Here is a 24,778-nt window from a genome sequence, read left to right as displayed (position 1 = left end):
AGGAAGATGAAAAAGTTCCAGAAATGGATAGTGGTGATGCTTGCACAACAATGTAAAAGTACTTATTGCATGGAACTGTACTTAAAAATGGTTAGAATAGTAAATTTTACGTTTTGTCTATTTTACCAAAATTTTTAAAAAATTAAAAAGAAAGGGGTGGAAGCATCCAGTTAGGCTTATACCCCTGCACTCTTGGAGACGGCACCCAAGGCATTACCTCTAAATGATCTGCACCCAGTCACCGGTTTAGAAGAATTTCTGGTTTCCTGATGCCAACCACAAGAGTGACAAAAGCCTGCCTCTGGAATTTGCTATGTCTGCCTTGAGTGAACTTTTCATGCAAAGCAGTGGTCAGAGTACCAAAAAAAGAAAACTACAACAGAGGTTATATGAATCGTTTGGTGCCATTCGCTAATGAATAAATAAACGATGGTATGTGTGATAGAATATCTTATGAGACTTGTCATTAAAACCTGGTAATGAATGTCTATGAGTATATCTTTTTATACAGCTCTGACTCTCAGAAGTATAATAATGTTTCACATATTCAAAAAACAAACAAACCAACCAAATAAAATGTGGGAAGAACTCAATATGTACAGTAAAAAATGAACCACCTAACAGTATCACAAATGAACATCATGACCACACTGAAAAGGGTTGAGAAAAAAATAATTAACCAAGGTAACTTTGGAAAACAGCATTTTGACTGTTTGGGGATATTGTACGCCTAAAGACAAAAAGAACTGTACACAAATAATGTAATCTAGTGAGTAAATTTGTTTCTTATACAGGTATGGGTTAGCAATTCTGAAACTACCTATATGCTAAGATTGAACAAATAAGTAAAGCTATTATAGATAATAAAGGTCAGGATTCTCACAGGTGGAGAAAAAAGTTACAAATAAGGAACAGGAAAGGCTAAAATGAACTCTGTAGTATTGGACCAGAATCAGAGGCATCAGCGCAAACTCAAAATTTTATACATGTATGTGAAATATATATATATACAGATAGATATTGATGTGCATGTGCGGGTTAGTAATCATACATGTTTCCTAAGTCTGCCTGCTGCGAAAGTCTAGAATGAACAGCAACTCAGTAGCAACAAGCACACCTGGTGCCTAGTCTTAGTTTCTAAACACCATTTCTCAATAAAAAGAACCATAGCTCCTTAGAGCAGTGCTCAGAAAAGGATGGGGACACATCAAAGGGACACAGGAGGCAACCTTAAGAACTCCTTATGGCCTAAACTGGAACAATCTGAGCAAAAGAACAAACAATAACATTGTATTATAAACTTAGAATAAAATAAATATCTGAGTCCCTATTGATATGAAGAATTAATAAATAAATGGGGGAGAAAGAAAAGCTCTTCATTACACAAGAATTTCAATTAATAATGTAGAAGAAGAGATAAGATTCACCAATGGATACTAAAATTAGTGTATAAAAGTTTGAGACTATGCTCAAACTATCTCCCCTAAGATATTTATTAATTACAAAGGGAAACAGTAATTTTACTAAAGAGAAAGCCAGTACACATCAAGTATTCAAGGTTAACATCATAAGTATTAACGTATTATAATTTTACATATTACTATATTAACGTATTGCTATGTACTGAATGTTTGTGTCCTCCTAAAATTCATATGTTGAAGCTGAATCCTAATGTGATGGTATTGGAGAAGGGGCTTTTGTGAGGTAATTTGTGAGGGTGGACCCTCTGCCTTTGTAAGAAGAGAGATTGCTTCCTCTCTGCTCTCTGCCATGTGAAGATAAAAGGAGATCTGCAAACTAGGAAGCAGGTCCTCACCAGACACCTTGACTTTGGACTTCTCAGCCTCCAGAACTGTGAGAAATAAACGTTTGTTATTTAAGCCACCCAGTCTCTGACATATTTATTATGGCAGCCCAAACTAAGTCTCCTATCAATATATCAATGATATCAATATTATCATGAACCCTCTAACACGATGCACTGAGAAGGGCAGAGCATCATACCTGTTGCATTCTTATCAAACATCTATAACCTCATTCTAATCATGCGAAAACTTCAGACAAACCCAAATTGAGGAACTATTTACAAAATAACCAGTGACCAATACGGTTCAAAAGTGTTAATGTCATGACAGACAAAGAAAGGTTGAGGAATTGTCACAGACCAAAGTAGATTAAGGAGACAAGACAACTAAATGCAATGTTGGATCCTGAATTGGATCCTGGAACTGGACACTGGTAGAAAAACTGGTGAAATTAGGAAAGGTCTGTAGTTTAGCTAACAATAGTGTGCCTATATTAATTCCCTGTTTGTGATCATTATACTATAATGTGAAATGTTAACATTAGGGAAGCTGGGAGAAGGGTGACAGGAACCATCTGTATTATTTTTGTAACTTTCTATACATCTAAAATTATTTTTTAAAAAAACCTGGTAGCGAGGTTGTACGTGTATGGGCAGGGGAAAAGGGACCAGTTGGTTAGTATTTAACACTCATCCATCTCTAATTTAAAAAAACCTTCTGCAATTTTTTTCCTCTAGCAGTTCTACTTAACTAAGTACATGGCACCACCCAGTCCTTGAGTTGCTTGGCCCAAACATCTTGGATTCACTCTCTGAATCCTATCTCCATCCTACCAGGTCTACCTTCAAAATACATCCCAAATCTAATCCTTTTTGATCACCTCCAATGTACCCCCCCAATCCAAGCCTCTGCAATCCCTAGCCTAAGACTGCAAAAGCGTCCTGACTGAGTTCCCTGCTCCTTCTCCAGCTCCTCTTAAGTCCATGCTCCATACGGCTTCCATTTTATATTTTAAAATGTCGATCTGATCATTTTACTCCTTCACTCAAAACCCTCCAGTGACTTCCCTTCACACTTAAATAAAATGTAAAGGCTTCATTCCATAGCTTACAAGACCTGCCATGGCCTGGCTCCTGGTTACCTCTCCATCCTTCCTCTTACCATTCTTTCCCTTTACCATTCTGATTGAGCTACACTGACTAGATTCTGATATTCCTCGAACATGCCAAACACATTTCCACCTTGAGGTTTCTGCGCGTGTTATAAAGTTATTTCCTCATAGGTACCTGGCTTATTCACTCATTTTAGGTTTCTGCACAACTATTAACTCATTACAGTGGCCATTCCTGACTACTCCTATCTCAAATTGCACCCTCATTTCTCTATCTCAATTAATTTTTCTTCCTAACACTTATATTACTCCCTTATATTATATATTATATATATTATATTTCTGTTTAGTTTGTCTCTCCAACTAGAATAAAAAATTCAAGGGCAAGGATTTCCTCTCACTTATTCACTTCTAGCAACACAACTCCTAGAAAAGTGCTTGGTACTCAAATATTTGTCAAATAAATATTTGATAATTAACCTTCACGTACCCAGCATCTGCTATAGTATCTTACATACAGCTCTAAGGCTGGACATATTCTGACAGCCTCTACCTTCTCTAGTAAATTTCACTGAAGGAAAAGACAGATTTTATTACATTTTTAACTAATGTTTGTTTTGAGTGATCAAATTCTCAAATCTTCCAAATTTTAAGATCTAAAAAGTATTATTTCAATATTTAAAAGCCATGGCTTATATTTTTAAATCAAATTATCATTTCTTATGTGCATATATACATGTTTATACTTTATTTTGGGATTACTTGCAAGATGCACATATGCAAATTTTATAAAACTGAATAATAGTTTTCCTATTTTAAATTATAGAGATTTATAATTGTATCTTAGAAACACAACTCTCAATAATCAACCACCCTATGGGAAAATATAATTTACTTTATAATGGTCTGTCTTACATGTTTTCCAGGAAAAAACATTGTAATGACAATTTAGGCTCTCTGTAGAGTTCAATCCCAGGTCCCTCTACTATAGAATACTACAATAAAATTATCAATAATTCTACGAGTGATGGTTTTATAGATGTGTGTTGGGGAAGAGAGGACTTGGGTCATTTTTTCTATTATCTAAATAACAAAAATTAATATCTATGTATTAGTCATAAATTTTCTAATAAGTTGAAAAAGATTAACTTCACTCACCTGATTATCATTATTTAAAAAGTCTTCAAGGTACCCTTTAGCACACTTTGCCCTTGAAGTTTGTTGAGGACTATCATCAGAGTTAACAGGAACAGGGGGTTTGCTAAATAGGATTTAAGGATACAAAACATCAATTAATTTCCTAATTTATAAAAATTACACAGTATACAATTAAATGGTTATTATTTAAACCCAAATGGTCGGCAAGAAATAACCATTACAGGTATGATCCATATTGACGTTGCTTAGTAATTTCCTAATCTTCTCTCTAAACTGATAGCAGAATCCAACCCCTCCCAATCTCCTTGCTTTTCCTTTAAAGCTTGAAGGAAAAACTATAAAGAAACTAAAGACATAGTCTTCAACTAAAAAAATAAGCCTTCAACTATACGCTATGCTCCAAAAGCTCATTTGTTTGAAATAAGCAGTACTGTTTTCCAATTAAACACTGTTAGTTAGCCAAAGATAATACACTAAATCCCCACAAATTTATGAGTTTCTACCCGGATGGCAGTTCCATGCTCTTCCACATCAAAGTAAGAGGACAGACTTCTCCTCCAGAACTGGCATTCACATAGAAGACAGAGTATAGTAGGGAAAGGATCAGTTTTGAAATTAAAATCCCACTCAGGTGGAACCTTAGCAAACTTATTTACCTGAACTTCAGCTTCTACATTTGTGATCCCACTTATCTCACAGAAATAGTGCATAGTTAACTCTACACACCTGGTACATTTAATAGATGCTCAATAAATATTAGTTTCTTTCTTGATGTTCAAAGGATAGTAGAAGGGCACCCCTAGCAAAAGTAAGAATTTTCCCAAAACTAAATTATTTTAGTCACAGAAAATAAATTCATTCTCTCTCTCTCATTTACATAGCAAATGTGTTTTAACTCAAATACTAGGCTAAGAATCTTTTTATAACATTTAAATTTCACAAGGCTAATTTTTTCTTAATAATTAGCAGCACTTCATTATTGACTCATTTGATTTGTAATTTACTATGAGCTTTTTCTCACTCCTAAGTAGTCTTTTCTCCCATCCTTTACCAAAGGAGTTTGTGCACTCACCCACTATCATCAAAAAGCATTTAGCTGATTATTGAAGACAGGTGCATAGACTGAGTATATAGGGATTCATTATACTATTCTTCTACTTTTGTATTTGTTTGAAATTTTCCATTATGAAAAGCTAAACAAACAAAAAAAAGCAATTATCTGGTTGTGGTTGTGTTCTTTCAGTATACTACCTTGAGTACTTCCTAGTCAATCTTGGTTTTGATGACGGATTGATAATAATTTGTCTACGTCACACTGAGGTCAGGTCTATTGATTCTTCTCACAATCCATCATTAAACTTATGTACAAACATATCCATCACAATCTGAATTCAATCTTCCAAAAATCAACACTGTATGCAAGGGACTGGACCAAACCATTGATAATACTAATTATACAAGTCAGAAGTTCTTATTTAATTATAAAATATATCAAATGCTTCAAAATTCTACTCCTAGTTTAAACATCTCTGATATTATTTGCTCACCCATTTTGGTTTCAATTGAAAGCAAAGTATTCCAACTACATCTTTACAAATACACAGTCCAACTGATAAGTAGATAAAAAATTAGAAAATAAAGATAAGTTTAAGAATTAAGTGAGCTAATTATTAATCCATTTAAAAAAAAGATATTATTGAACGTACAATTGAGAAATAAAGCTAAACAGAGAAACAAAATATTCTGGATAATCATCGCCACTACTACAATTTCTAGAAGAGCTCATCAAAAATCAGAAACTGTCGGGGCTGGCCCTGTGGCCAAGTGGTTAAGTTCGCGCGCTCCGCTGCAGGCGGCCCAGTGTTTCGTTAGTTCGAATCCTGGGCGCGGACATGGCACTGCTCATCAGACCACGCTGAGGCAGCGTCCCACATGCCACAACTAGAAGGATCCACAACGAAGAATATACAACTATGTACTGGGGGGCTTTGGGGAGAAAAAGGAAAAAATAAAATCTTTTAAAAAAAAAAAAAATCAGAAACTGTCCTAAGTACCTTAGACTTATTGTAATCAATTGAATCCTCACAACAACCCCAAAGTAAATATTATTTCTCCCTCTCCAAAGTGTAGAGAAGTTAAGTAACTTGTTAAAAGGCCTCAGCAAGGAAGTGACTGAGCCAGAATTCCAAACCATAATTATAGGCAGCGTCCGCATTAAAAGAAAAAAAATGTTCAACTGGGAAATAATCAAAAAAGGACCCAGGAATTAACCGACTCCGTCTATAACAGAATGAAAGTTTAGACAACTGAAAATAATAAATTATCAGAGCCTAGGGTTACCAACAGTACATTTCTGACGACTCGAGATCTAATAATACTACTAAGAATAAAAGCTTTCCTACCTAAGCTCCTAATTCTTACTCCACATTCACATTCACAGGTATCTAGGTAAACACGTTTTAAATTATTCTGAGAAACTATGTCACAGAAAGGTTAAGCATACAAAACAATCTGAGAAACTGCAAACATTTACACAATAGACTATACAAGAACATGTTCATCATTTAAGGAAAATAATGACTAAAAGAGAAAGTAAAATGTAAATAAAAAGGATAACTCATTCTAGTAAATGGAGAAAATATAGAAGAGGGGAAAGCTTAAAGTAAAAAAGTAACAAGAATTTCATAGCACCACTCTTCCATCCGCCAAATAGTTACTTTTGATTCTAATTTCTCATATTAAACATATAGTAATATTTTAAAGTGCAAGAAAAGGAACACGTAACAGACAAAAGTTATATAATCTACCTCCAATCTTATGACACATTACACCATCTTGTGGTAACAAAGGAAAAATGCAATTTAAAGCAAGCAACACTGAAAGCTATGTTCTGTAGAATTACCTTATTACCATTGTTAATTATCATTAATATTTAAAAAATAAATCAGACACTCACATGACATTTTTTATTTGGAAAACTAAACAGTTTTTCCATTGTAACTTACAAAGTAACAGGAGTATTTTCCCATGATCTCTCTGCTTCAAGTTTATCTAATGAATTAGGACTGTCATCCTTTTCCACAGACTTTGGTAATTCTTCTGCACAATGCTCTATATTTCTCTTGGCCTTCAGGATTAGCAATTCAATTTTGTCACCTAATTTAAAAGATTACATTAATTTTTTAAGGAAAAAAAATAACTGCAAAACACAGCAAAATCTCACAAAGGCAACAAGAATTCAGAAAATTTGGAATACACACATACCTCTAACAGCAAATTATGTTAAAATGTGACATTCCAAAGAAAAAAGAGAGAAAAGACATAGAGTCACAAAATGCTACACAAATGAAGACCCTAACAGTTCAAAAAAGATACATCACCTGATCATTACATCAAGAATACAATATAAAAGCTCCTAGATGTAAGGCCAAATTTACAGCACTTTCTTTGGTTCTTAAAAACAAAACAAAACAATTACCACTGAATGGCTTTTTGGATTGTCCTGGGAGAAGTGGATTCTCACATTGACATTGGGTATGTTCAAAATCAGATTTATATTCATTAACTAATCCTTTATCATCACACAAAGAATTTGAAATGTTTGAGGGTTCAAAAGAATATTCAAAACAATCTAATTTATTCACAAGCCGAGAAGTTCTTTGTGCCTGGTAACTATGTCTAGGGGAACACTGATCTTCTTTAAATATTTTATAAATCCTTTGACCATTTGTATCAGGCAGCAAGTCTTGATTGTGGAGCCAGACTGGGTATTTGAAATCAGGTATACTCGTTATCCCTGAGACATTAAGGTCAGATTTCTGGCTAGTGAGCCATCTTGGGTAATTCTTTTCAAGATTATGTTCTGAATTGTCCTTGAAAGATGATTTCTTGAAAAAAGATGGTTCAGAAATGCATTTATTAGTCTTATTCACAAATTTTGGGTTTTTTAGTCTACCACATTGCTTTCCATTTATATTTGTGTATACAATAGGAGTAGCTAAGTTATCCTTCCCCACGGGAGTGAAGGGTTCTTGAAAATTTTGATTCTTTTCAGTGTCCTGCAAATTCAGTCTCCGAATGCATTTCTTGTTTTTCTTGCTAATTCGGTGACGTGGTCCAACACAGGTGAAAGAAAATGATCCATCTGCTGGAAGTTTTAATAGATCATCAGTTGTTAGGCTAACAGAATCTATGTCATTAATAGTCTGTCTTCTATAGGATAAGAACAAGGAGCTTTTCTTGTGATCAAGATTTTCAAAAGCTGAAAAACAAAGCATAGTTCTGTTTATCTTCCTATAACACATAAAAATACTTTATAATATTTAATAGTAAATGAATGTTAAGAATTTAAGAATCATTTTTGCCACTTTATCTTCACTAAAGCTTTGATTAAAAGTATAAAAGGTCTAGGTTGATGAAATAAGATGTGTTCTTTTCCTCACATATTTTCAATTTGTTTTAACAAATTTCTATACTTCTCTCTCCAACCTCCTGAATTTTCCCATGTTCTTTAATTTACTGTTTCTTCAGGGTTTTTTTCATCTAGACACCTGATGCACTCACCTTAATACTGATCACTCAATACTGCTTGCAAAATTAGAATAAAAATATGCTATTGAACTAGGTGGAAAAATAATTTGCTTTCTTGCCTACTAACCCTGAAATAGCATTAACACACAGAAAACAGCTGTTTTAATTCTCCTCTTCTGGAATATATTGCCCACATCCTTCTAAGAGTTGAATGCAAACTTTTTCCATACTAGGGCCATTCCATAAGTGCTTAGTAAAGTGTTAACTGGGTTATCAACAGATGCATTTTCCAATCTTGTCTTTATGGAAGACTTATCACGAAAAAACTATGAACATCTTGTGAATATTATTGTCCCATAGAATACAGATCAGAAAGACTATATATAGCCCTATCCCATCAAGTTGGATTGATTATGTATAAACTCAGAAAGGCTGAAATTTGTTTAAAGTCATTAAGCTAGTGAATGAAAGCCAGAACCACCAACTCAACACTCTCTCCACTAGGTTATAACAAAATGGCTTAAGGGTTCAGGATGAGCCGCCTGCTATTATTAGTTACAGTCATAAGCCTCCCCTACAAGCTCAAAAAAGGATTGTAGCTGAAAACTTCAGAGAACAAAAGAATTACAGAACCGTTTAAGAAAAATATCCAGACCTCAACATAATAAAAGTTGTTTTTACCCGCAAAAGAACAAAAAGAAGCATCTAGTTTTCCAAGGCTACAATACATCTCTCAAATGCTTTAAATCACTGGAAAAAAAGAAAAAAAGCATACCGTTGTTTGGTTTATAAATATAGTTGGAGAATTCTGGGATATTAGCAGAACATTTATCGATGTTAATCTTTCCAGTGCTTGCACTAGGATACATCCGGCCTAGATCAAAATCATCAATATAGGCCTGCAGAGCCTGAGATGCAGAACTGTACAGTTTATCCTTATACTGAAAAGAGCCTTCAGAGTTATAAGAATTACTACCATTCAGGCTGCAGCTTGCTAACAGAGAAGATACTGAAGATTCCCGAGAACAAAGTCTGTGTTTTGTATTTGATTTTGCCATGGCTTCCTCAAAACAGGTTATTTCTATTCATTTCTCTTAAAAACAACTGTAATACAAAAACAAAAGGTTAAGGTTCCAATTAAAAGGAATAACAGCCATATACAGAGAAATTACTAAATATGCAAACTTTTTATAATCTTCTTTAAAGAATAAAATCCATTATCTATAACTCCTCCTTTTGAAGCAGTACACATCACAGATTTTCTGTTCTAGTTATTGTGAATTCCTTCTTCGTTGATTTGGAAAAATTATATTGAGCACCAACTATGTGCCTGGAATTATGTAAACAAAAACTACCTAAAAGTATGTACGGAAAGAATCAAGCGAAGCGTACTCACTTCTTTTTAAAGTCCTAAAAACTACTGATGTACAGTCTTTTCTTACTGTGATATATTCTATGACATCATAATACCTAACATTCCCCTATACAGAATATTTTTCAATTCATAAGCCTTCCATCATGCACTGTAGATTGTAGGTGCTTGATAAGTTTTTTAAAGGCACCCAATGAGGTATTAGAAATAAGAAAAAATAACAGAGAAGACCATCTACTTTCAATATTGTAAATGCCAATATGCAATTTTAGCCAAGCCCTTCCCACAAAAATGATTCGAGAGAACAAAATAATTTACAGTATTTCTCGCTAAAGGAAAAGTCTTACCATAAAGAGCTAGCAAAACACTCTTTGCCTAACATAACATTGTTAATAATCATTTTCTGACCTTCCTTTTTAGTACTACCCTCACTATTTTCAATTCTTATGTTAAACAGACTCAGCCCACCTCTCTCTTAAAGGAGACTTAAATAATTTGGAAATTGACAATGTACTTTCTTACCGTTTTTCCATTATAAAAATTGACAGAATTCCTGTCTACCTTAACAGAGCAAAAATAGGATTTATATTTGAAAACCTAAAAAACAACAGCATGAACAGGCACTACTTCAGTACATGATATAACATTCTTTTTAAAATTAAATCAATGGATTTTCTGTACTAAGAATGAAAGATTAATGTCTAGGACTTAACACATGCTATGATGTAAAGTTAATGTTTAATTTTTGGCTATAATTTTGGGAATATTTTAAGTTATAAGAACTTCCCATGTAATCTTAATAACTGTCAAAGTTGACTTTAAAATATTGAAAGTCTTCTACTTAAAGAAAAGAGAGTAAAACGCCATCCTGCCTCAGCCTTACAGCATGCAACTGCCTTTGCCAGGGAGCTGGCAGCAGTCAGTGGAAGTAGCAGCAGGACCTAAGATAATGGTTGTTGCACCTCTGTGACTTCCCTGGATGCCATGATAATGGTCTACCTCTAGTCTAATGGCTAGACCAAGGCAGTTTTGCCCTTTCTTTACCCTCTCACTAATGTTGTTTAAATTTTCTCAAGTAAATATTGCTTGGATAATAAGCTTCACCAAATGTTTTCTCCCTTATTCCAACACAGTACAGGTTACCGATTTTACAGAACTTAAAAAAAAAACTAAAAGAGAAAGTTCTTGGATTACAATTTTCAGTTAGTGAATAATAAGATTTAGTCTAATTCACAGGAGGCAAAAGAAAAATCCATAATCGAATTTTTATTGTGGAAAGTTTCCAAGGATACAAAAGTAGGAAGAATGATTTAAGAAACCCCTATGCACCCATTATCTTGCTTCAAACAATTACCAACATACCCAAACTTTTTGTCCACCCACTTCTCCACACCTCTGCCACAGGATTATTTGGATCCAAATTCCATATAACTTACCCTTTTCTCCCTAAACGCTTCCGCTCGTATCTTCAAAGGGAAATCCATCATTCCGAAGAACAGAATGTTAACCGAAAGGCCAGAAATTCCTACTACCTTTGATTCAAAAACAGAATGTTCAGTCTTAAATAACCAATAGGAATAGCCCATAGGAAATTAAGAACTCTTAGAAATAACAGCTCTGTGATACATCTTATGACCCTGAACATCTATTGATTCCACAGCAAAAAGACAAGGTTTCGCGAACCAGGAACGCGCCGCTCGCCGGCGCCTCCAGCGGGGCATCCTCCCCACGCCGCGCGCCGGGGTCAAAGCGTCCGCCCTCATCCAGAAACGCCCTCCCCACGGGGTGCCAGCTTCCCGGCAGTCACAGCCACACGCAACTCAGAAACCATGTACTAGGCTGCGACAGGGAGTGCCACCGTGAGCGAAGGCAGCTTCTCGGAGGTGACGGTCCCTAGCCCCCTCCCTCCCCGCCCCCTTTGATCGATGCCGCCTGTCCCCCGAGGCCCGCGTCAGATCCTCTCCGTCCCGTTCCGCGGGCCTCCCCGGTCCGGGAGCCCTCGCCCCAAAGCTGTCCTTTTTCCACAGGGACTCTCAACCCCCGCCTTCCCTCAGGACGTGCCTCCCCGCTCCCTCCCCGCCACCTTCCTTTAGCCTTTCCCTCGGGCTGTCAAAGGATGGATGCGACGCCCCTCGAAAATACACGCTGTTTTCGGGCCGGACTCACCGACGAAGGCCCAATAAGACATAAAAACGCACCCTTCCGCAACTCTGCCCCGAAAATCCAGGCGTGCGGTCGGACGGGAGACACGACAAAGCACCCCCGAGCCGGCCGACCCCGCCCCAGGCTCCGCTAGCTGGCAGCTTCCTCCGCCGTCACAGCGGAACCCAACGCCCGCGCTCGCTTTCAAACAGCCCCAACATGGCGCTGGCTTGCGGTGCGCATGCGCGGGGGCGAGCCGGGCGGGGGCGAGCCGGGCGGGGGCGAGCCGGGCGCGGGGGCGAGCCGGGCGCGGGGGCGAGCCGGGGGCGGGGGCGAGCCGGGGCCGGGGGCGAGCCGGGGCCGGGGGCGAGCCGGGCGGGGGCGAGCCGGGGCCGGGGGCCGGCTGTCGTTAGGTCGCGCTCCCGGAAGAGGGATGTAGATTCTCTCTCCTCATCTTTCTGGGTGGGGAGGTCCTGGACTCCTTCCACGTCGCAGCCCACCTCGGTCACCGCTGTTCGCCGCCAGTCTGCGTAGGTGACAAGCTGAGCTTCCTTCCGCCAGCTCCTGGGGCTTTGTGAGGGGACCTGGGGGTGCTGGCGGCTGCCCTTCAGTCGCCGAGAGCCAGCCCAACAGTCCTTCCTAGGGAGCTCGGCCTCCCCGCTTTCAGAGCACCCCTGCCGGGATAAGACACCGTCTCGGCAGGGGCGGGGATTGGGGGCAGCTCCCAGGACCACTTCCTTCCCTCCCTCCTCAGTGCCTCCCCCATCCCATCCCTTAGCCCGGCCCCGCTGGGCTTCCAGCCGGCCGCTCACACTCACAGCAGATGCGGATTTGGAGGAGGGACTTTGGCCAGGGATGGGATTTAACAAACTCCTTGGGGACCTTGATTCCCAGGGAAGAATGGCAGTGACCCAGCTCGGATTGGGGACCCAGTCAGGCAGCCCAGAAAGAGGGAGATTATGCAAACAGATGTAAAGACCCACTAACAACATGTGTGAACCTGTCTACAAGGCTGGGACAGGATATCAGGTGCGAAGAAACCCGTTTCAACCAAGTGGTGTATCAAAAAAAGATGCCATCTCAATATAGGTTTATATTTTCCACTGGCCCTATGGGCGAAGATACCTTGACCATTACTTCACTTGAGTGTGTTACAGCTCGTCCGATGTTATATCACCAGGTAATTTAACCTTCGGTTTGCTCTTTCTTCTTTTCACTCTCTCTAGCCCATTAAACTTAACCCTACCTTTTTTCTTAGAAAATGAAAAAGTCCAGAAGCTATAAAATTCAGTTGAGTGGTTCAATTAAACATATGTTTATTGTGGCAGTGCTAGTGATTTGAAAATGAATAAGAAAAAGTCCTTGCAGGAGTTTATACTGTAGTGGAATGTTCCAATCTGTGCAATTTCTAGATCAGTCAGTATCAAGTATGTTGCTGATAGAAAATAAAGAACTGTGTTATATATGCTGGGAGGAGCCCTGCTTAAGGGCCAGCCAAGGACTGTTAATGGCATGAGCTTAAAAAGACAGGCTTTTTTATCCACTTTCCACCTAAATATCTCTTTAAGCTGTCCTTTTTAAAAATGATTTCTTAAAGGTTTTTTTTTCATAAATAGTATCATTACTGTTTCTCTTATTACCTTTTTCTTCCGTCTTGGGGCAAATATAGCAGATGTTTCCTAATGAAGAAATAAAGCGTAAATAAGGAGCATTGAGAAAATAAAAAAGGAAATTATCAAACATACTGACCTAATTAATGGATCAAAATAATTCTACTTCTACTTTGTTCCTTCACAGGTTAAGAGATATGGAAATCTCCATGAGGATTTGGACAAGAGTCCCAATAGCTATTAAAATTCTGGACTAGCTCTATTACGAAAGGTAAAGAAACCAAACTGTCTACTAGGAAAGACGAGTTACAGTGGTTTACTAAAGCTTTTCAAATTTAGCTGGGAACTAGGTGTTGTGCCTTGCTGGAGAACTAAACAGGAGAAAGTAGACTTATGATCCAACCTAAAAAGCTTTAGGTGAGAGCTAAGGAAGACATGTTCTGACAAGCTTTAAGGTTTATTGAAGCAGCTCTTTGGAGAGTTTTTTAAAAGGAGGATTTAAATGTGTCCATTTTAAGAAAAGAAACTAACCTTTCTGATCACAGGGAAGAGGTCCCACACTGTTTCAATCACTTTTCCATATATTAACTCTATCCTTTATAATGACTCCATGAGATAAGTATTACTATCCCCAATCTATCTGTGAAAATTAAGTTCAAAGGTTAAGCAATTTACCCAAAATAATATAGCCGGTGGTGGGTGGCAAAGTCAAGATTTGAATCCAGCTCTGTGTTATCACCTTCTTTCCACTATCCCAGCCAACTTCTCCTAACTGAAAATTGGCTAATGGAACAAAGACCCAATGAGATTCCAGCTTCCTGAACTCCTTCAGAGCGGAAAGAGTATCTTCCTCAACTGTTGTTGCCATACCTACCACATTCCCTAACCCCTAGTAAAGAGTGCAGTCAATGTGTTTAAATTGAATTGGTGTGAACTTGATCCTCTCTGAAGAGGGAACATTTAAGCAGACACCAATGAAGAGGAGTTAGTCATGTGAACATGTTATGAAGAATGTTAAAAACAAAGGGAACAGCAAGTACCAAGAGCCTGAGGTAGGAAGAAGCTTGGTTGTATTTGAGGAGGTCAATATGACTGGAGCTAAGTGAGAGGGAAAACGGGTAGGAGTGGAAGCCAGAGGTCAGATCATTTAGTGCCATTGCCACTCACTTTAAAAAGATTAATTCCCAAGAACACATGATCAACAGATTATAATGCTTTACAAGAGAAAGAAAGCGTGCTCACACTGCTAGAAATAACCATGATTTGTTGAATGACTATTATGTGCGAGGCACATAACAGTGGTTCACAATCAGTCGGTGGCAGAAACAGTCAGTCTCTGACTCCAAAACCTGCTCATTGTACTATACCACATTTTCTCATTTGAAAGACTAGGAATAAAGAGGAAGGGATCCATGCATGCATGCCTTCAACAAGAAATTATCATCTGTTGCTATGTGACAGGCACTGTAGAAATAGGATTAAAATGTAATACAACATTTAAAAAATTTTTTGTATGATTACATTCTTACCAGTCATTTGTTTTTAAATCTTTGCAGGTAGATGGACTATAAGGCACTTACCCAACAAACTGTTCAAGAAATTTTAGGTTACAATCAAGATAAATCGGGCTGGAAAGTGGTTAAAATTTCAGTAAGAAAACAAATATGTTTTGAGTTTGTTTTTTAATGAGAAACTTGTAAGGACTTTTTTTTTCATGTTTTCTCTTACAAACAAAAAATATATTTTTACCTTTGTGTTTTGGGGGTTTTTGTTTTTCACTTTTTCTATGTCTGACCGCTAATTTATTTGTGAATTTTTATTCCCCTTTGAGAAAAAGATAACTGTTTCCAAGAAGCCTTCTAAAAAATTCCAGGGAAATCTGTGAGTACCATTTCCTATTTACAGTTGTTGTTTTGAGTTCAATGGCATTGATGTATCTAAAATTCAGTGCTGCTTCTACAGCTATGCCACATTATTTGATAGTGATCAGGAAATAGAAATTAATTATAAAGCCACTAGGCTGAAATGGGATATTAATAAAATGGACCAACTATGTACCATCTAAGCATTTTCAAACCTGAAGACAATCAGAAAAAAATCTCTTCCACTGAATAATTCACTAAGATAGCAAATTTTCATTTCAAGAAATAACTACTGTAAAAGCAGATTGGTATTTTCTTGCTAACAGAAGTATTTTGTGGTCCTTTAAACACTTTACCTTTCCATTGAATTAACCACTGAAAGATGATGTTTATTTCCCCAATTGCTTTTTTTGCTGATATATGTAATTTTTTTCTGTAAACTGCTTTTAAGAATATTTCTGAGGATCCTCTTATTTCAAATACAAGTACACTAAGAGAAATTGTGCTGACATTTTTAGTCTTATTTTTAGGAGTTGTGCATTCATTGCTCGTGATATCACATTAATGCCATCAGATCATCATATGTTATTGAGAAAACCAAATTTTATTCAATTTCTTCTTTCTTTTTTTGAGTCCACTCCTCCTTTCAGCTGGTTCATTTTGTGCTTCTTGCTCTTTTTCATCTGACTAAAATTTACTCATCTTGTGTTTCAATCCAATTTTTCCAAAGCTCGTTTGCTTTCTCCTGTTCATTTTAGTAATTATCAAGAGGATAATCTTTTTTATCTAAATAATTAACGGTTTTAATAGTGGCACTTTCAAAAACAGGCTGACGAGGGAGTAGGTAAGATCAAGCCCAGGCACAAGAGAGGAATAAACTTTGGATATTGTAGTTTTTTGGTGCCTTACAGATCAGACCAGTGTAGACAGCAACCTATGCATCAAAGAAACCTTGGAAGATATTTATTCATTCTACAAATACTTTCTGGGTATTTATCAATGTCTAGAGCCATTTAAAGAATAGCCTCAATTAGGCTGTTTTAAAGCTTTATTGAGATTTCTTATCAGAGATATTTTATTCTTACATGCAAAGCTAAACAGAGAAAAAAATTGGAACTTTTTGCAATCACATTTTAAGTGAAATTTGTATGCACTGTATATTAGTTATTTATTGATGCACCATAATATCTTGCCCATATCTTAGTGACTTAACAGACATTTATTATCACGTCGTGTCTGTGATCAGGAATCCAGGTATAGCTTAGCTTGGTGCCTCTGCCTCAAGGATTCTCACAAGGTGTCAGCTGGCGCTTAGGTCTCATCTGAAGGCAGCTCTTCTTCCAAGTTCACTTACATGGTTGTGCCAGGATTCAGTCCCCCATGGGCTTGTTGGACTGGAGGCCTCAGTTCCTTGCTGGCTCTAGGCTGGAAGCTTCCTCAGTTGTTTGACATCTGGGCCTCTCCGTACGGCTGTTCACAACATGGCAGTTTGCTTACCTCAGAGTGAGGGGTCTAGAAGAGAGCAAGAGAAAGAAAGAGCAAACAAAACAGACTGAGCCAAAGTCTTTCTGCAACCTGATCTTGGAAGTAACCTCCCATCACTTTTGCAGTGTTCACTTTATTAGAAGTTAATCACTAGCTCTAGCCCTGACTCGGGAAGGGGGTTACACAAGTGTGTGACTACCAGGAAGTTGGAGATCACTGGGGGCCATTCTAGAGGCTACCTGTCACACACTAGTTTTGGCAAACTCTCTTTTAATTCTTTTTTATAGTTGGACCATAGTCTAGTAAATATCAAACATAGCTTCAAAATTAAGATTGATAAAACATACATGAAACTCAATTTTGCATGCTTGTTTTCTCAAGTGCAACCCACTGATTGTTCTAAATTTGCCATGTTTATGTAAAGAAGGAGAGTATGACTGGAGCAGTTTATATTTTTTAAAATCTCTGTATTATTCTAAATCAGCTGTGGCAGATATTTAGTTTCTTACAAAGGAAATCAATCTGAACATGTTGGTCAGGTTGGTCTGCCTCAGTCAAAAGTTTGCCTCCCCCAGCCTGGAGTGAGAAAGGGAGATTACAGTCAAATCAGGGGAAAAAGCTGAGGAAGCTTAAAATTTTTCCAGTACGTCACACAAAGTTTCACAGTTTTATTTAAAGAATTGTAAATAATCAAAGCAAGAAACATATGCATTTGAATTTAGAATGGGCAACAGAGTGTAAACACTGCACGCTTTGGGGATCTATAGCATGGTCTATTGCAGTTTGCCAAACTCGGTTCTGGGAGAAATGTAATCCCTCAAAATGCTCTGGGAGGCAAAAATGGGTTGCATTGTCAAATAAGTTTTTCAAAACACTCCAGACTATATTTTCTTTTTGGAGATTCATTCTAAGGTTCAGAGAAGTCTTAAAGAAACCTGTTCAACTTTAAGTCAGACTTTTCCAATTGTTTTTAACCAAGAACATGCTTGTAAAACATTGGCCCAGATAATGGATCATTGATCTCAGATTTGGATTCTAATAGAAGCTCTAATTGACTAGACATGTTAGAGAGAAGTGATTTATTTTCCACTATCTCCCAGCTATCATCGTGGTGCAAGCCGCCATCATCTCATCTGAATTATCGCAGTAAGCTCCTCATGGACTCTTTGTATGTACTCTTACTCAACGACATCCCCTTCTTCAGACAATGGCCAAAGTAGATTTTTGAAATATAATTCAGATTGTGTCACTCTCTTGCCTAAAAACCTTCTAAAGTCTTCTTATTGCATCTAAAATAAAAGCCCAAACCTTTTATTTTGCTCTGCAAGGCACTGTCTGGCCCCCGCCTACCTCTCTGACCTCTCCTGCCACTTCACCCTCGCTCCCCTTGTGCTACAGCCACAACGGACAACGGACTACTGTTGCATGAAGGCACTGAACTTAAACCCATCCCAGGGCATCCGTAGTTGCTCTTCTCTTCCCTGGCATGCTCTTCCCCCAGATCTTTCCAAGGCTAATGTCATTTTTGCCCTCAAGATCTCAGTTTCATTGCTTCTCTTCAGAGTGACCTTCCTGGCCATTTGGCCAAAATCCTAAAATATACCCAGCCACGGTTTACTATACTACTCTGCTATATGACTTCTTCCTAGCATCTGTCGCTATAGGAAATTGAGCTTCTTCCTTTTTTTCTTATTTATTATATGTCTCTCTAATTAGCTTATCAACTTGATGAGAATAGGAACCTGAACAGGAACCAGACTGGAACTAAGTCAGTCTTATTCATCGCAGTATCCCTAGCACCGGAACGGTGTCTGTCACATAAACACTCAATAAATATTTATTGAATGAATTTATGGATTTTGGTTATATTATATTGGCTGCCAAAGAGAAATTATTTAAACATCTTTACATTCCCCTTATGACTGCAGTATAAAAAAATAACCTGAAAATGTTTTCTCAACACTTACACCTTTTCTTCATAATTTACCACCCAAAAAGTTCCTTTTGTGGTTAGCTTTGAGCACTTGCCTGTATGCATGAGAAGAGGGTCAGTCATTTGGCTGGAATTTCTTTCCTTTCTACCCTCAAGAGATGAAATACAGACCTACCAGGACACGGTTTATTCCCTAAATGTTAACTGCTGCTGTAGTATATGTCAGGCGCTAGGCTAAATAATTTTATTTCATTTTTTAGCTTACTCTTTATGTATCCCACAAGTAGTTTCTATTGCCTGCTGTGTTTCCTGTGTATAGATCACACTTTCCATGTTTCTTTGCATGCATGCCTTGCAGTTTTTTCTTGAAAACTGAACATTTTAGGTAATGTATTGTAGCAATTCTGGATACAGATTCCACCCACCCACCCAGGGATGATTGTTGTTTGAGCCTTTGTTTATTTGGTTAGTGATTTGGCTGGACGAATTCTGTGAAGTTGGTTCCCCCCCACCCCCAGTCTGCAGCCTCTGATATACCCGCTCTCATGTTTTTCCTTGTTTTTGTCTTTTAGTCCAGCTTCCTATAGGTCACCCCTGGCTCAACATAAGCCATTTATTGATCACAAGTTGTGCTTAGTCCCCAAAGCTAGTAAGATTTTTACCCTTTACTGTCCAATCTGTGTGTGGCTTTGGGACTGTTTTCCCAGTTCAAGGAGTTTTATGGTTTTGCCCTACATTTAGCCAGGGACCAGGAGCTTAGAAGTTGTGTCATCAGTCATTCCTCCTAGGGTGCAGCCTTGGGCATACACACATTCTTCCAGACCACCAGCGATGAATATGATTTTATTTTAAAATGGTCAGAATAGCTTATTTTTTCAGTTAGTGATGGGTCAGAGGTTATTCTCAAGTTTCTTGAGCCAGTAAGACTTCAGCCCTTTGCTAATTAATCCCTGTCTGTCTTGGGGAATGTTTGTAGGTCAGCCGAGCCACAACTTGGACTCATTGCTCCTAAGTAGGGGCAGCCTCGAACATCAACTGTGATTGCTCTGAGTAGGGGCAGCCTCATACATTAACTCTGATTACTCCTGGGTAGGAGCTGCGTAGCACATCCACCCCTCTTACTCTGAGTAGGGGCTACTTAGTACATCCACTCCGATTGCTCCTGAGTAGGGGCCACCTAGTATGTTTACTCCAATTGCTTCTGACTGCTTCCCTTCTAATTGTTCACTGACAAAATCTCTATTGTTTTTGAAAATTTCTCCATGTTATGTTTTAAATGCAATTAGTCTCCTGAGGCAGAAGTGAGATGCTGCCAGTCCTTATGTCTTGCCTTTGCCCCTGAGCAGAACCTGTGCACTCTTACACTGGAGCCAAGTGACACCTCCACTCCATGAACAGGTGCAGGATGTGGGGGTGGCGTAGGGGAGGGATGGTACCATGACCTTCGCAGTTTGCTCCTCTTATTCTGAGGGGAGGCATGGTGCAATTTAGGCCCCAGTATTCACAGACTATTGTGCCTTGGGCAGAGCCCTCACCCTACCAGTGAGATCTGGGTGGGTAAGGAGGCCCTGGTCTTGTTAGCAGTGCCTGCTGGGAATAGGGCTTCTACAATATGAGCTGAGGGTTGCAAGGATGAGAGATGTCAGTGTTCTGCCCCTCCTAGGATGAAACCATAGCCCTAGCCTGGGAGCCGGTGGGGAGAGGGAGACCCTGTCTTCTTGTCTGCACTCAGCTGGAGTACAGCTTCCATAGAGGTGACAGGGGTGGGTAGAATCAGGTCATGGCTCAAACGCTACAGACTGACTTTTCCTACCTAGATTGGGTAGATTTTCTTGATTTCCATTTCCTGTGTGCCCCTAGGTCAATTTCTAGAGAATCTAAATAGTTTTTTAAAAAATTTTCACCAGTTAAATGGTCGTTTCACGGTGGAGGAGGGATTACTTAGCTCCTCACACAGCCACTCTGGATGTCCCACCTCTAAGTCTAATAAGACATAGGAAATGCCAAAAACAAGATCACTATCAGCTTTGAGTGTCATATCATCTTATGGGTGCTTCCCCAAGTTTATATTTCTAGTATGCAAAAATAGACGTTTTACACTATTTTCCTCCTCCCTCATCCTCCTTGTTACTATTCTGGCAGTACTCATTCACAAAAACCGTAAAAGAATATAGAGTTTTTTACAGACATGTTCAAATTAGCATACTGATACAAATCCACATTTACTGAAAGCTTTTCTCTACAGTCTGAAGGCTCATGAACTGCATGGTCTGTAGAAAGCATAATCTCATGAATTCTGATCTATCAGTTACAGTAGTCCCCCCTTATCTGAAGTTTCACTTTGCACGGTCCAAAAATATTAAATGGGAAATTTCAGAAATAATTCCGAAGTTTTAAATTGCACACTGCTCTGAGTAGCATGATAAAATCTTGGGCCATCTGGCTCCATCCCACCCAAGACATGACTCATCCCTTTGTCCAGTGTATCCATGCTGTATATGCTGTTGCCGTTAGTCACTTAGTATGCCTCTCCTTGATCAGGTTAACTGTCACAGTATCAAAGTGCTTGTGTTCAAGTAACCCTTAGTTTATTTAATAATGGCCCCAAAGTGTCAGAGTTGTGATGCTGGCAATTTGAGTCTGCCAAAAAGAAGCCATAAAGTGCTTGCTTTAAGTGAAAATGTGGACGTTCTCAGCTTAATAAGAAAAAAAAATCATATGCTGAGGTTGCTAAGATCTATGGTAACTTTTATTACAATATACTGCTATAATTGTTCTGTTTTATTATTAGTTATTGTTAATCTCTTACTGTGCCTAATTTATAAATTAAACTTTATCATAGGTACGTATGTATAGGAAAAATCACGGCGTATATCGGTTTCAATACTATCTGCAGTTTCAGGCATCCACTAGAGGTCTTGGGACGTATCTCCCGTGGATAAGGGGGGGGGGACTACTGTATTCCAGACACAGGCTAAAGCTTGTCGGAAACTTTAAGAGACAAGAGAGAATAGTTAAAATATTTTTAATTGCCCTGAGGTCACTTCACTCATAATGAGCACAAAGCTTTACTATAGATCTTCGTAAAAATATCTAAAGAACTCTTCATCTTAATGATCAATAGATATAAAAATATAGTTCTTAGATTCAAATATGACAAAATTGATATCTCTGAAGAGCCTTGAACACAGATACTGAATTGCTCATTGAGTGATAGACTCAAGTACTCAAGACATAGATGTTTTGTGTTTTCAAAGAAGCATGATATTTACATATTTTTTAAAAGCCAGTATCTCCAATGCATGTCTAATTAGTCAATTAAGGTAAGATGTATTTTAACTAGCAGCCTACCCTCTGCCCAAGGCACAGCTTAATTATATTTTACAATCTTCCAGAAAGCAAAATAAATACTTTATGCCTTGCAGTCATATAATACTTGTAACTCATACTTTTCTCACCTTTACAAATGACTAGAAAGTAAACAATTAGCCACTGAGTAGACAGCCTAAACCAGGGGTCAGCAGACTTTTTTCAATGGAGGGCAGAGAGTAAATATTTTAGACTTTGCAGCTCCTATGGTCTCTGTTGCAACCACCTTGCTCTGCTATTATAGCATAAAAGCACAATATATAAATAGACATAGAGAATATGTGAATGAATAGATGTAGCTGAGCTTCAATAAAACTATTTACAAAAACAGGAAGTAGGCTCCGTTTGACCTATGGCCCATAGTTTGCCAACTGCTATCCTAAACAGTGGATATGAAAAATCACAAATTCTCAGATGTTGATAAACATATGCATATTAGAGACCCTTTTTTCCTCCCATAATGATTTTCATACAAGTCTCAAAACAGGTATATAAACACTGCCCCCAACCATGAATTAGTATAATATAGTGAAAAGAGTATGGGCTATGGAGTCAGTCAGACTTTCAGTCATGTATTACAATGAACTCAAACATGTTTCTTAATGTATCTGAGTCAGTATTCTCATCTGTAAAATGAGAATAATAATAGCATATATTTTGCAGGGTTGTTCTGAGGATTGGGTGAAACTCTGTACACAGAGCTCTTAGCACAGTCTGGCACAGATTAGGTGTTCAGTAAATACAGCTCTAATTATTGTTCTCACAGAGCAAGTCCAGGGTAGGAAATATTTCATTCTGTGGCACCCCTGTAGCCTCATACCTGACACATGGTACGTGTTCAATGAGTGCTTATCTAATGACTGATAAACAGGAAGCTATAAACACTTGAAATTAGGTCCCCAACTCATACCCATGCCAATCTAAATTCCAGATGATTACAGGCTTAAATGTGAAGTACAATATTTAATAACTAGACAATCTTAAAGAAAGTCACAGTATTATAAGACTTTTCCCTACATGGGGTGAAAAAAAGGAATAGGGAAAACATGAAGACAAAACAGGACTTTCCACAAGAGTCCTAATTTATAAAGGCATGGTTTCCAGCCATGGCTTTTCGACAAGGTATATAGATTTCTTTTACATACTGTTGTTCATTCATTACATTCGATTATTCATTGCGTGCTTTCTATGTGTTGAGCACTCTTCTAGGTGCTAGTAGTATAGTGGTGATCAAAACACAAGGCATATACTTGTAAAGTTCATAATCTTGGTGACGTTCGCAAGAAAAAAACTTTCTTAAAATTTATTTTTCATTCTTTTATTCAGTAGACTTCTTCCTCAAGGAGTTTTAATCTTTGTAAGGGAGAAAAACACGTAAATACCTATAATACCAGGCAGAGAGGGATGACTGTCATAAAAGAATCAATGTATGTGAAGTAATAATTGCTGACATGTATTGAACAGTTAATACATGCCATGTGCTATCCTGTAAATATGCTAACGTTTTTAGTCCTCTTGACAACCCTTTGAGGTAAATATTATTGTCTCCACTTTACATATGAGGAGACACAAGACTTAGACTAAGTAACCTATGTCAGGTTACGTAACTGGTAAGAGCTGGAGCTGGAATTTGAAAACAGGCAGGCTGACTCTGGATGCTACTCCCTTAATATTTTCATATTTTTGCTTATGTGTATTAGTACTAGCAACTATGAAACATCAGCAAAATCAAATATTTATTAAGTGTCTCAGTGTGAAGAACTATACAGATACAGATGTAAATTATTATTAGAATTATTTACAAGCCAACTCCAGTCAAGAGAGTTTTTAATAAGTTCCTATCTTTTCTGGGGAACTTCTTTCAAATGTTGAGTAGGCTTTGCAATAACATATGGGTATGATCAGGCCCACACACATGTGGAAACTTGATCTGTGACAGATAAGGCTTTACAAAACAATGGAGAAAGGATGAACTATTTCATAAATTTTGCAGATATAACTGAATATTCATATATGAAAAGAGTGAAATTAGATCCTGACCTCATACTACACACAAATACTCATTCCAAGTAAACTCCTAACTGTGAAATACAAACTATAAAATTTTAGAATAAAATGTGGGAGAATATCTTAATGATCTTTGGGTAGAGAAGGATATTTTAGAGAAGACATAAAAAGCACAAACCATAATGGAAAATATTGGTCAATTTGACTACACTAAAATTAAATACTTCCGTACCACAAGAAATGAAAATGTAGGCCGTAGCCTGAGAAATAATATTTGCAAAGTGTATAATTAATAAAGGATTTTAATAGAAAATATAGAGAACTTCCATACTACACAGCTTTAAAATAAATATATAGGGGCCAGACCAGTGGCTCAGCTGTTAAGTTCGCACAT

At 37.8% G+C, this 24,778-nt stretch overlaps 2 protein-coding genes across 17 annotated transcripts in view; one reads left to right on the top strand and one right to left on the bottom strand.

Moving 5' to 3' along the window:
• Positions 1-12,936, bottom strand: part of C7H18orf54 (chromosome 7 C18orf54 homolog) — a 60,152-nt gene extending 47,216 nt beyond the window's left edge. For 3 of the 12 annotated variants that reach the window (XR_011542053.1, XM_070627611.1, XM_070627618.1), the window contains exons 1-6: positions 12,619-12,936; positions 11,413-11,508; positions 9,380-9,708; positions 7,553-8,335; positions 7,080-7,230; positions 4,075-4,177 (exon numbers count right to left, since the gene is read on the bottom strand). Coding sequence is in view for 6 of the 12 variants with exons in the window: in XM_070627611.1 (XP_070483712.1) it covers positions 4,075-4,177; positions 7,080-7,230; positions 7,553-8,335; positions 9,380-9,662 (1,320 nt within the window). In the remaining 6 variants the exon portion in view is untranslated. Of the gene's footprint in view, positions 1-4,074; positions 4,178-5,146; positions 5,268-5,325; positions 5,401-7,079; positions 7,231-7,552; positions 8,336-9,379; positions 9,709-11,412; positions 11,509-12,142; positions 12,350-12,618 lie in introns of those variants that run through there. The other 9 variants (XR_011542052.1, XM_070627616.1, XM_070627612.1 and 6 more) reach the window with 7 other exon arrangements.
• Positions 11,572-24,778, top strand: part of STARD6 (StAR related lipid transfer domain containing 6) — a 28,443-nt gene continuing 15,236 nt past the window's right edge. The window contains exons 1-6 of one of the 5 annotated variants that reach the window (XM_070627622.1): positions 11,669-11,859; positions 12,004-12,353; positions 13,208-13,298; positions 13,916-13,999; positions 15,285-15,378; positions 15,560-15,609. In XM_070627622.1, coding sequence (XP_070483723.1) covers positions 15,289-15,378; positions 15,560-15,609 — 140 coding nt within the window. In that variant the 5' untranslated portion in view covers positions 11,669-11,859; positions 12,004-12,353; positions 13,208-13,298; positions 13,916-13,999; positions 15,285-15,288. Of the gene's footprint in view, positions 11,860-12,003; positions 12,354-12,480; positions 12,649-13,012; positions 13,299-13,915; positions 14,000-14,486; positions 15,379-15,559; positions 15,610-24,778 lie in introns of those variants that run through there. The other 4 variants (XM_070627620.1, XM_070627621.1, XM_070627619.1 and 1 more) reach the window with 4 other exon arrangements.

Source organism: Equus przewalskii, chromosome 7 (assembly GCF_037783145.1).
Source record: "Equus przewalskii isolate Varuska chromosome 7, EquPr2, whole genome shotgun sequence".
Lineage (NCBI taxonomy): Eukaryota > Metazoa > Chordata > Mammalia > Perissodactyla > Equidae > Equus > Equus przewalskii.
The sequence above is the reverse complement of the archived record's forward strand: the minus strand, read 5'-3'. Positions and strand labels throughout refer to the sequence as shown.